The 12,565-nt window shown below is 40.6% G+C and overlaps 1 protein-coding gene across 1 annotated transcript; it reads right to left on the reverse strand.

Annotated features, from left to right (window-relative positions):
• Window positions 1-202: 202 nt before the first annotated feature.
• LOC107297888 (60S ribosomal protein L18-like) lies at window positions 203-5,170 on the reverse strand. The gene is made up of 6 exons (XM_015827246.1): window positions 5,081-5,170; window positions 4,575-4,682; window positions 4,034-4,132; window positions 2,951-3,074; window positions 2,768-2,837; window positions 203-301 (listed from the first exon to the last, which is right to left on the reverse strand). Exons 2-6 carry the CDS (start codon window positions 4,614-4,616, stop codon window positions 226-228), a joined length of 411 nt encoding a protein of 136 aa, XP_015682732.1. The 5' UTR covers window positions 4,617-4,682; window positions 5,081-5,170; the 3' UTR covers window positions 203-225.
• Between the last annotated feature and the right edge of the window lie 7,395 nt (window positions 5,171-12,565).

Here is a 12,565-nt window from a genome sequence, read left to right on the forward strand (position 1 = left end):
TTTTTTTTACAACCCTGCTTACAATGTGAGTTATTAATTACAGGAGGTAAAGATTTCTTGGGAGAAGAATGTATTTTAAAGTGAAGTCTCAAATTCTGTTTTGACTCAACAGATCTTTGCATGCTGGACTCTGAGCAAACAAGCAGACGCTGTCAGAATATTACTTTGAGGCAAAAAAAAATTTTAATTGTCTTATATTGGGCTTTACATTTTTTATGAAACATTCTAGTTTTTGTAGCCTCGACTGGCACGGCGACCTCGAGCTCGTTCAAATTTCCGCCCCTTGGATCGGACATATGGCCTGGAAAAAGAGAGAAGGGATGGGGGGGAGGGAAGTAAGATAAATGGCCTATTGTTATATCCCATTTTTATGCAGAGGACAGAAAACACGTAAGTGTTCTGAAATTCAAAAAAGCCACAAAATGTGGCTTCCTATTTCTAGTCACTTTTCTTCACTCCCTAATCCAACCGGATTCTCTCTTAAATGGAAAAAGGAGTAACTAGTTTCTAGCTTTCAAATTATTTAATTTTTAGCTTTTAAAAGGTCCTCTAATTCCAAGAATAAGTATTCAGTGGGACTTTCCTTATTCCTAAAATACTCAACCAGTAGATAACAGAAAATTATGTAAGAATTGCAGCTCAAACCTGTTAATAAGTTGAGATAGTTCAATGGCTGCAGATATTACAAAGCACAATTAATTTTTGCACATGGTAAGCTTGGGGGGGGAAATCCCTTAACATATTACATGAAACAAGTAATTGCAAGTCATAGCTCTTCAATTCATGTTAAGCACCACTTTTTAAAGTTACTGCAAAGTATACAAATGCAGGAACAGTGATGTATGTAAACATGTCATAAAGTTTCCATCCTACTTTCTGGCAAAGCTGGAAGGACTAATATTTTCTGAGGTGATCTAAAAATATAGTGAGATTGAAAGATGAGAAAAAAATATCTCTTTCAATTTAGTTTGAGGCATACCTATTCAGGTATTAATCTGAGTACAAATCTTTTCCCCAAAGAAAAATTAAGCAGAGAATTAAAGCTTTAGTTAATCTGATAATTCGGTGTGGCAAATTATGGATCCTGATAGTTTTCTCAGGAATTTAAAGCAGACTTCTCCACTTTGGTACCTATTATTTTTTATGCCAACTGGGCAAAAATCCTCAGCTCTCATTCTAAGAGCAAATCTTTTGCTGATAACATTGCAAAAGTCTTAAAAGATGAAAGTAGCTGTTATACAAGTAATCCTCAACTTACACTGGTTGCTGAATGACCACTTTAAATTACGAGTTTGTAATGCACTTCTGGCTGTCATAAAATGTCACGCCAACAGTCACGACTGCATTTATGGTGCTCAACTCATCACTGCAATTCGGACGGGATTTCCAGTCAGAAGTCATTAGGATGGTTAAGCTGAGGTGCCCAAGTGACTGGACATGATTTTACAACATTTTTTGTGATATCGTTAAGCGAATCTGCAGCTGTTATGCCAACCTCGTGGTCATAAGCGTGAAACCACTCTTCTGAATAGCATATATCATGATCATGTCACTGTGGGAAACTGCAACCAGCCGTAAAGGCAAGCCAATTGCCAAGCACCTGAAATGCAATCACACGATGTGTGTGTTGGCGCAACATTTTTTGACAGCCAGAAGTGCTTTACAAACTCATAATTTTGAAAGGCCATCGAGCAACTTTCTCAAATCTTCCTAATATATGTAATCATTCAGGGAAACTTCGAAAATGCAAAAGCATCATCCAGGAGCATTAAGTTAACCAACCATTCCAGGACAACTATTGGACTCGGGAGTGTTACACGAGGCCAGATTTCCTTGAAAATCTGAAAACAGCCCTTCACAAAGCATCCATCCTTTAAACAGCCCTGCCTTTCAGCATGCTCAACACAGCTGACCCAGGGGCTGTTCCTGGATATGGTGGTGTACGCACAGCTGTGTTACCGACTATTCCAGAAGTACCACGAAGCTTGCAGATACACAGGGAAAGGCTTTGATATAGTTCCCCCCCCCCCCAGCCTTCTAAAAGGCACTGCTGCTGCATGGCCTGGAAGATACTTTTTACTTCTGCCTCCCCACTTTGCAGTGTGTCCCTTTTCAATGCTTTCCAAACAAGGTGCACACGCAAAGCATCAGAAAGAGGGCGAGCCAGATTAGGAGAAGCAAGCAGTAGAGCTAGTGCTTGACTTACAACCATTTGTTTAGTGACCGTTTAGTTACCACAGTATTGAAAAAAGTGACTTATGAACAGTTCTCACATCACCTTTGCAGCGTCCCCATGGTCACATGATCAGAATTGGACCCTTGGGCATTGGCATGTATTTATGACGGTCACAGTGTGTCCCAGGGGTCAGGGGAATCACCTTTTCTGACCTTCTGACAAGCAAAGTCAAGGGGGAAGCCAGACTCACTTAGCAACCGTGTTACTAACTTAACAACTGCAGTGATTCGCTTAACAATTGTGGCAAGAAAGGTCATAAAATGGGACAAAACTCACTCAACAACTGTTTTGCTTGGCAACAGAAATGTTGGGCTCAATTGTGGTCATAAGACAAGGACTACCCGTACGTTTAGAAACCAAAGGTGTTACTGCAGAAGAGTAAGCACTAAGCAAAAGCACAAATTCAGCTCAAATTCAGTCTTTTAAAAAGTGGTCGTGATTTTTGAACCACCGTCTCTGACTTTGTAAATCAGACAAAATAGGGTAAGAGACAAATGCCCAGAAGGAAACCTAATGGTCTGGAATACTCACTTAGTGTGACTGTGGGGGGTACCAGGAGCCTTGCCAAAATGCCGATAAACCTGGCGGGCCTTTCTGGGTCCTGCAGGAGGCAAGTTCAGAGAGATCTTTTAGTCAGGCTGAGATATCAACAGCACTAAGACCAATAAAAGCTTCAAAACTCTTGAAAGTCTTTAATGTCCTCTCCCGACTCACCAGAAAGCAAAACAGTTCCCTGGCCCTTAGGGGCAGCCATGGCTAACTGGTCAAAAGTCATGATCTGGCCTCCAGATTTCAGGATGCGTCGGCGGGCTCCCTGTGTGACTCTGAGGGCACAAATCTGGGGAGGAGAAAAAAAAAAGTCTGCAACATGAGAATCCTCAAAGCCAACAATAAAAAAATGTAAGCATAGGCAGCCATCATTATCCATGGGGTCATTATTTTGATTGTTGTCCCATCTTTATTACTTTAATAATAACTCAAGGCATGAATGTAACTAATACTCCTTCCTCCTCCTATTTTCCCCACAACAACTTTGTGAGGTGGATTGGACCGAGAGTGAGTGACTGGCTCAAAGTGACCCAGCTGGCTTTTGTGCCTAAGGCAGGACTAAAACTCAACAGTCCTCTGGTTCCTAGCCTGGTTTCTTAACTGCTACCCCTAAGTGGCTTATCCATACTTAGAAAATATAAATGAGACCTTGTTCCCCGCAGGAAAGGGTTTTATGTATCCATAATTTTAGATTATTTTGCATATGGATAAAATGGGAACAAGCATGTGCACATGTGTAACAAATTCTTTTACTGTCTCCATTATAGTTACAGATAGGAATTGAACCCACGCAAATGATATAAGACATTTCTATTTACAATCTCACCTACATCTCAGTACCTTTAATCAATTGACTACAATGAGACACTCAACAATTAGTCAGGAAGCCAAGGTTCAGAATATTAAAAATATTTTAAAGAAAAGCGCTCATAAAAATTGCATTTCTGCTCTGGGTAGAAACAGCAGCAAAGCAATTTATCTAAAAAAACAAGCCTTCCATCTCTCAAGCGCAACACTTTCATCAATGATTCAAACTCCATTCAGGTGTTCTTATGATGGATAACGGATACTGTAAATATTTACTGAAGATACACACCACCTTTTTGCATATAGTTCTGTATTTACTGTATGCTCCTATATATTGTATTTTCCTCTAGTTTCTGAAATTTGAGCTGTCAAAAAATCCATCCTTCCATTGCTCTCTGTCCCCTCCCATCTGAAGAGTTACTCTGCCACCAGTCAGGATACCTTCAGTTTGGGAATTTCCTGGATGCGAACATCATCCGTCACTGTGCCCACCACAACAGCTGTTTTGTTTTCCCGCCCTTGGAGCTTCATTTTACGGATCTAGAGAATAAGAGAGTGATCAAGTTAGCCTGCCTGTCCTGACCAATTTGTCTTTATAAACAGAGGCTTCAATCAGGAGGGGAATATCGCTGTGCTGAGCGTTGTTGTTTTCCTGCAGACATTTCTAGTTGGATAATGAAAGGTCTGCAGGAAAACTGAGCTCAGAGAGCACCAAGCACTCTGAGTTAATAATATTATCTTCTATTGGAATATTACCACTCTTCGCCTCTTGAGCTCATCACTATACCAACTTCCGTTCTTCTTTTCTTTTTTCTCTGTTTGGTTAAAGCCACAGCAGAGGTGGCATCACTTCTTTCAACAGGGTAGGAACAATGACAACAACAAAGCATACTTAAAGCAAAGAGAAAAGACTAAAACTGAGGGGGTAACGGAAGGGCCAAGAAATAGAAAAGTGATAGAGAATTGAAGAGTCTGCACTTACCAAGCGCGACACAGACAATGGAGGCCTGTTGGCGCGGCTCATGAATAGCCGTTTGAGTATCACCTTGTTGAATTTGGCATTGGTCCGGCGAGCCAGGAATCTGTAGAGCTGAGAGGGTGGAAATTAAACCTCCAAATATATACTCCGTTATTCTCTCACCCTGCCCCAAGGTATCTAGAAATTAGCCTCAGATTTAGAGCATTTTATAGCAACCTTATTCAATATATGACCTTTGCAAATGAAACAGAAGTCCACGCTTTCCTCAAATATCACCACAAAGAAGAGCCTATTATCTCCTAATATCGCCTGGATCATTATGAAAGAGGTGCATTGCCCAATGAAGAGTCTAAAATTAAACCTAAATATCATATCATGCAAAAGTGATCAATGATGACACCTAGAATCTTTATACATACAGTACATTGCTGTCGAGTGTAACTCTCTTCCCCCCCCCCAATAACCATGTATTTATATTTTTTCATGTAAATGTAAAACTTGGGTCTCACCTTTACTAAGAGACGAAGATAAATATCCTGACTCTTGGGCTCCTTACGCCGAACCTTACGGTCCTTGTTGTGGCGAATATCAATTCCCTGGTGACAAATAAGAGAAATATTCAGGTTAATGGAAATGTCTTATATATGCCCTTTCCCTGACAAATAAAAAATATCTTGTTTTTTTATATTTTGGCATTACATTTATTATATAAACTTCTGGTGTCAAAAAGGAGTTTAGCTTGGACAAAATCAAAGTGCTCTAAAACAGAGGTCCCCAACCTTTTGGGCACCAGGGACCGGTTCCGTGGAGAGAGGTTTTTCCGTGGACCGGAGGGGGCGTGGTTTCATTATTGCCTGCATCCCGTGGATGGGACTTTGCTTGTTTGCGCAGACCGGATTCTGGCATGCCACAGCCCGGTGCCGGTCCATGGACTGTGGGTTGGGGACCCCTGCTCTAAAAGACTCTAACCAGGATCTGCAAAAAATCAGGGACCGCTGCCAGAGCAGACATCCCAATACCCCAAAATGTCTGATACGTTTGTATCAAAATCTACTCTTCAGTACAATAACATCAAGTCTATAAGGAACGCAGTGGCTCATGTGGTAAGGACACTGGGTTGACAATTTGAAAGCCCACGTTTGAAGCCCGAGTGACAGGGTAAGCTCCCATCATTCACTCTAGCTCCTGCCGACCCAGCAGTTTGAAAGCATGAAAATGCGAGTAAATAGAGATGCCACTTTGGTGGGCTCATTAACAGGGACCTGAAAGGAGTCCCCAATTGGGCATCCCCCAGGAATGCTGATGTCACTGGCTGATCCTGATCAGAAGCACTTTGGTGCTTCCGATATGAAAGTTTAGTAGAGTTATCTAGTCCAGGGGTAGGCAACCTTGGCTCTTTTATGACTCGTGGACTTCAACTCCCAGAATTCCTGAGCCAGCATGGCTGGCTCAGGAATTCTGGGAGTTGAAGTCCACGAGTCATAAAAGAGCCAAGGTTGCCTACCCCTGATCTAGTCTATGAAACATCTCAAGACTCTGAGAGCATTAGTTTGCTTCCCTATACAGGTAGGCTTACAACCATAATTGAGCCCACTAAAATTTCTGTTGCAAAGTGAGATAGTTGTTAGCTTTGCCCCATTTTACGACCTTTCTTGCCATGGTTGTTAAGTGAATCACTGCTGTTTAGTAACATGGTTGTTAAGTGAATCCGACTTCCCCATTGCCTTTGTCGGAAGGTTGCAAAGGGGGAATCACATGACCTCAGGACACTGCAACTATCATAAATGTGAGTCAGTTGCCAAGCGTCTGAATTCTGACCATTTGGCCATCAAGATGCTGCCACGGTGTTAAGTGTGAAAATGGTAATAAGTCACTTTTTTCAGTGCCATTGTAACTTTGAACAGTCACTAAATAAACTGCTGAATGTCAAGAACTACCTTAATTATAAGATCTTCTTTGTAAGCATATATAAAGTTGTACTGTGAATGACACTCTCCCCTGTAGGGTTAGGGTCAGATATGTATGTAAAACTAAATGAACAAAATGTAAATGACATTAGAATGATATATGGCACAACAGCAATAGACGTTCAGCCATGTTGCACCATACTATCCCTATTATGCTGTGCCACGTAAGTAGCTGTTAGTCCCTTTTTTAGACAAATGCCAGTTATTCAGACTTATTTTATCTATATCCATTACTATCTGACCCAGTGTTTCTCAACCTCAAGAACTTTTAAGATGCATGGACTTCAACTTCCAGAATTCCCCAGTCAGATGCTGGCTGGGGAATTCTGAGAGTTGAAGTCCACCAGTCTTAAAATTGTTGAGTATGAGAAACATCAATTTGACTCATCTGCTCTGTCCCAATGAATACAGCCAGGTACCGCAACAAAAAAAGAGGTTTGGGGGGGGGGGGTTGCACAAACAAGCTACTTAGTTTTATTTCATTTTTAAATAAGTTGTTCACATTTAGGTTTTGCAGTTCTATTTAGTATTGATAGATTTACATACTATTTAATAATTGCATTTCTTTAGAAATTACTCTGAGTTTTGTTTAGTGGTTCAGGCATTAGGATAGAAATCTGGAAGACAGGGAGATCTATCTTGCTTACAAAGTGACATTGGCCTATCATTCTCTCAGCCCTAGGAAACACACACAGGTAAATAGGTGACTACAATAAACTAAACTAAACTAAACTATACTAGAATTATACTACTACTGTTGGATGGAACAATGGATGGAAACTAATCAAGGAAATTGATGAAAAGTAATCAAGGAGAGAAGCAACCTGGAACTAAGGAGAAACTTCCTAACAGTGAGAACAATTAAACAGGGGAACGGCTTGCCTCTAGAATTTGTGGCTGCTCCATCCCTGGAGGTTTTTAAGAAGAGACTGGATAGCCACTTGTCTGAAATGGTATAGGGTCTCCTGCTTGAGTAGGGGGTTGGACTAGAAGACCTCCAAGGTCCCTTCCAGTTCTATTCCATTCTATTCCTATAGCTTTGCATCAACTAATTCATAGGGGGAAATGTGCTGTTTGAAACAGTGTTTGAGGCATCTTGTAAATAATTGAGTACATTTCTTCCCAAATCAATATATATCTATATATCTATATATCTATATCTATATCAAAATACAAGTTCATCTTCCAATCCTCCAAGCCATTCAACCGAGATTGATCTTTTTACTTTAGCTGTGTGTTCCTCTCAAATTATACTGTATTCTGTGTTCACCCTTCACGTTTATCTACATTTCATGAAGAGAAGACCCATCCCCATCTTTGTTTTCACTACAGTACCAATATCAGGTTTAGTCACCATTTTTTAAAGTTTTTTCTCTTGTTCTATACTGTAATTTATTCCTATATCCAGAAAAGTCGCTTTACCTATTGCTACTACAACACTGTATATAACAAATCTCGTTGGATCCTATGCCTGTTTGCTCAAACAAGGACACAAAGCAACAACAAAACAAAAGTCTTTTATTCTACTATCACTATTTTGTAATAGTCACATGGCACCAAAACTACACTCTTCCAAAATAGCGTCATGTTTTAAGAGTATATCCGAAGCAAATTTTTATGACACCAGGCTCCCCGTTTTTCATCTGTTACTTTATTACAACCAAAGTAATTAGATGACACTTAAGAATTCAACTCTGGCTTGTCGCGTATAAACATGTTCGAGCCTTTCTCTGCCCGATCTTTAGGAGAGCCCGCAAACTGGGAGCTTTCTTAGGCCTGAACTCCAACCTGCAAAAACGGCCGCCTTCTGCGTGCAGGCCTCCCTAGTATCGGGGTTCAATCCTGGCCCCTCAGAACTTGTATGTTTCCCACTTTACCAGCACAACACAACCTGCTCTCCAAGCTGCTTCCCCGGAGAAGATTACAACCGATTCAACAGCCCGGCTCCCTTCCCTCTCAACTCTTACCATGGTGGCGTCGGCACCGCCAGAAAAAAGAGAGACCGGAAGAGGCCACCAACACGCAAAGAATTATGGGAACGAAAGGATGAGGCAGGGAAACGGGTAATTCTATCTCTCTATGGCAGGGGTAGGCAACCTTGGCTCTTTTATGACTCGCGGACTTCAACTTCCAGAATTCCAGAATGGCTGGCTCAGGAATTCTGGGAGTTGAAGTCCGCGAGTCATAAAAGAGCCAAGGTTGCCTACCCCTGCTCTATGGTGATGTTAAGACCGTGCACGTAATGTAGAGCGACATTCCTTTGTCAAGAAACCAAGCTTCCGGGTTAACTTTCTGATTAATTATATCTCGTTAGAGAGATAAGTAACTGTTCGATATCGGATGAAACTTAGTTATGGCCGATCAACCTGATAGTATTGCTTTCACTGAAGCTTTGTGGGATGAACCTACATGCATATCACACCTTTTGGAAAAGCAACAAAGAAGCAGAAAATATATAAGATATAGTAATCCACCTTCCCCTCAATTAAAGCAAGAAAAGGAAAGAGGAATAGTTAAAATCTATTTTTCTGTCTTCTATATTTTCATTGTAAGAGAACAATAATATTAGTCTACTATAGCCAAAAATCAAAATGAATTTTCAGACAAATTTTCTAAAAACTTCCACATTCCTGCAATTTTTCAAAATATGATAAATTCTAATTCCATCACAATGGCCTCAGTCTTCTCTTTCATCTTCATGAAAGAAGAAATTATTTTTCCAATTGCATCATTCATGCTATTTTTTTACCACCACCAACCACTTGGTGTACTCCTTTTGATTTAGTTCACATTCATTCGTTCATTCTGACTACTGTACTCTTTGTCAAATACTTTTGTTACCCACAAGGCAGCAAACCCACACAATACTCCCCACTCCTATTTTTCCCACAACAACTGTGTGAGGGGAGTTGGATTGAGAGAAAGTGATTGGCCCAAAGCCACCCAGCCCATTTCATGCCTAAGGCAGGACTAGAACTCAGTTTCCTGGTGATTTGCCCAGTCATTCAGCCAGCTTTCATGCATAAGGTGGGACTAGAACTCACCATCTACTGATTTATCCAATGTCACCTAGCCAGCTTTCACGCCTAAGGTGGGACTAGAATTCACAGACTCCTGTTTCTAGCCTGTGCCTTAACCACTAGACCAAACTGTCTCTCATTAGACATGTTCATTGAATACAGCCATTTGCCTTTCTTTCAACACTGATTATTTGCAACAGAGCCCATAATGCCCATAACCTTTCTACCACCAGAGTCCTTTAAGTATTAGTGGTGATATATGAGGATTATGCCTTTAAGAACAGTTGTTAGTCAGCCGATACCTGGTCCATCACCTGACCTTAATATGCCTAATTTCTGTTTATGTTAACAATATATCTTTCGTAGGTGCTCAGTGTTGTTTTAGGTACCCTTGTTGCTATGTGCATGCATAGCTGACTTCTGTGAATAAAAGATTTATTTACCATGTGGAATTACTTGATTGTGAATTCATCAGGCTAGATATTGGGATAGATATGTGTTCTAGTCCCACCTTAGGTATAAATCAGCTGATTAAGATTGGGCTAGTCATCTTCTCTCATTGCTAGGAAGCAGGCAAGGACAAGCCACTTCTGAAAAACCTTTTCAAAAAAAATGAAGAGGCTTGTCCAGGAAGTTTCTGAGAATTGGGCACAGTTGAACAGAAGAAAAAAAAAGAATATGGGCCCTCCAGTTTACTAAGTCTATATATTTTAGTTGTGATCTTACACTGTAATCATTGTACAAATTTTGGATGTTTTACAAGTGATGCATCAATTTTATTGAGGTATTTTTATTTTATGTTGAACATAGTTATATAGGTACATGCAAAATAAAAACACCACCTTGTTGTCCCCAATTCGGGTGTGAGCCTGGTGCTGAGGCCAATGAAGTACACCAGACATGAGGTGCAGGTTTTGTTTTCTTTTATTGAAGCTCTCCAAGAAAAAGGATCCTGGCCAAAATGCCAAGGAACGTCGAACCACAGAATTAAGAAAGCTTTATACATTTTCACTAAGGAGAAGGCAGGATATATAAGAAATATCATCTAATAAACATTTCAATAATGATCTAACAATTATTCTATTGGTCTCTAGCCATCCCTATTCCTATGCCTTGGTTAATAAATGCTTCAGGAGTTATCTAATATACTTCCTCTTTGCTCCAGTCCATCTCTATTCCTAACTTTTAGCTGAGCTTGCAAGATGCCTAAGTCTTTGTTACTTTTATCAAGTTTCTAACCATCCAGAATTGTTACAAGTTTTACATGTGCATATTTTGTGTAAATAAGCATTCTTTATTCTTGCCAGACAAACTCCTCAATTACAGACTTCCTGATCTCCTTTCAAGTGTATGCAGTGGTGGGATTCAAATATGTGAACAACCAGTTCTCTGTGTTGATGCCGCTTCCGGAAGTCCACTCTGGGCCTGGGCAATAAAAAATTAGCTACGGGTTCTGCCAAAGTGGTGCGAACCGGCTGAATCCTGCCACTGAGTGTGTTGGAAACGTGATTAAAACACCAACAAAGTTGGGTTGGTAAGAAAAGAGTTTATTCTGTAGAAAAATTGAAAAGCGGTTTGCAAAGCGCGGTGGATCCTGGTGAGAGACTTCAACAGGAAGTTCTAAACCCAGAGACCACACAAAAATATTCAAACTCATAACATTATATATACTCCTATCGCGACACCCCCGTCCCCTCCCCTTAGGTCCCATTTGAGAGGACTTCCGGGGGCACAATCTGTCTGATCCGCCTAGCCAGAATACATCATCCCTCCCCCCCCCCTTGGTTACATCATTCCGAACTTCCCTCTGCCATCCTTTTGTCTCTTTAAGTGTGTCTTCTAGCCAAGCCTCCTGGAATCTAGTACCTATGTGCAGGGCTTGGTTAATCTTTCTATTGTTAATCAATTGCAACCGTTTTATTTTTAAACTTCTCCGTTTCTCACAAATCCACCCTCTCTATTTTTTTATACTAATTTAAAAATAAAATTTTTCCTCAAATGGTTTTAAACTTTCCCGGATCTCCTCAGCATTCTCAAAGTCAAGTATTGCAGCATGTCCAGTCACCTTGTTTAACATCAGCATTTGTTCGTCACTCTTATTGGTTGCATTTACCATTCCCTCCACCGTGTTTTGTACAATACTTCTTATTATAGGGATCAAGCAGGGTAAGCACATTAACCCGAAGAATACAACTGCTAACATGAATAAAGCTTGTTTCCAGTTTCTAAAAATTCCTCCCAAGAACCCCTCATCAAGTATTCCAGTCCAGGTTTGGACTGGTACATGGGCTATTTTCCTCATCCTGTTTGTTATTTCCTCGATGGCTTTCCCTTCATCATCTATTTGCAGACAACAGTTGGTTAAATTAAATTTTCCACAGACCCCTCCTTCTTCTGCCAATAAATAATCCAAGGCTAACCTATTTTGATAAATTGCAGTCCTCATTTGGGTATTTTGTTTAGCCAACTTATTTAATGCTAGTGCTGTCTCGTTAGTGATAATCTCCAGAACCGCTTGTAACCTAATAATGCGATTCAGCATATAAATTGGAGTCCTATATCCCCATGATCCATCCTCAGCCCAAGTGGCAGGTCCATACACCTGTATTATGCGCTCAGGTGGCCATTCATTATCCTTCCAATTTCCAATTTTTAATGATCGTTTTCTCCTAGCTCCCTTCTCCTCATATACTGCTATTCAAAGTTTTTCCCCTTGAGGAATAGGAAGTAGGAAAAAAACTAGGCTTTATATTTCCCAATACGCATGAACCACACCAATTGCTAGGTAGGCTGGTATATGCAAATTTTCCACATATCCAATAAAATCCTTGCGGGGCAAAGCCCCTGTAAAACCGTGTTATTAAAAGGATTTTGTTTGATACTGTGCATGGTTCCCCAATTCTGAGTACTTGAGTCCCCGTAAGATCTCTGGCCCTCGCATACCATGGTTCCTACTTCCTCCCGGTTCTCGGAGCAGTTTCTCTGAAAGCAGAAGTGACCTATAATC

The sequence above is a fragment of the Protobothrops mucrosquamatus genome, unplaced genomic scaffold (genome assembly GCF_001527695.2).
Source record: "Protobothrops mucrosquamatus isolate PMUCROS unplaced genomic scaffold, P.Mucros_1.0 scaffold3572, whole genome shotgun sequence".
In the NCBI taxonomy this organism is placed as follows: domain Eukaryota; kingdom Metazoa; phylum Chordata; class Lepidosauria; order Squamata; family Viperidae; genus Protobothrops; species Protobothrops mucrosquamatus.

Bases quoted from the DNA above. Each gene is read 5' to 3' on its own strand.
- LOC107297888 (XM_015827246.1), bottom strand. From the start codon at position 4,616: ATGAGCCGCGCCAACAGGCCTCCATTGTCTGTGTCGCGCTTG. The intron at 3,075-4,033 runs GTATCCTGACTG...TCTCCTCCCCAG, and splicing joins AGGAAATTCCCAAACTGAAG to ATTTGTGCCCTCAGAGTCAC. The intron at 2,838-2,950 runs GTGAGTCGGGAG...TGCCTCCTGCAG, and splicing joins GGGAACTGTTTTGCTTTCTG to GACCCAGAAAGGCCCGCCAG.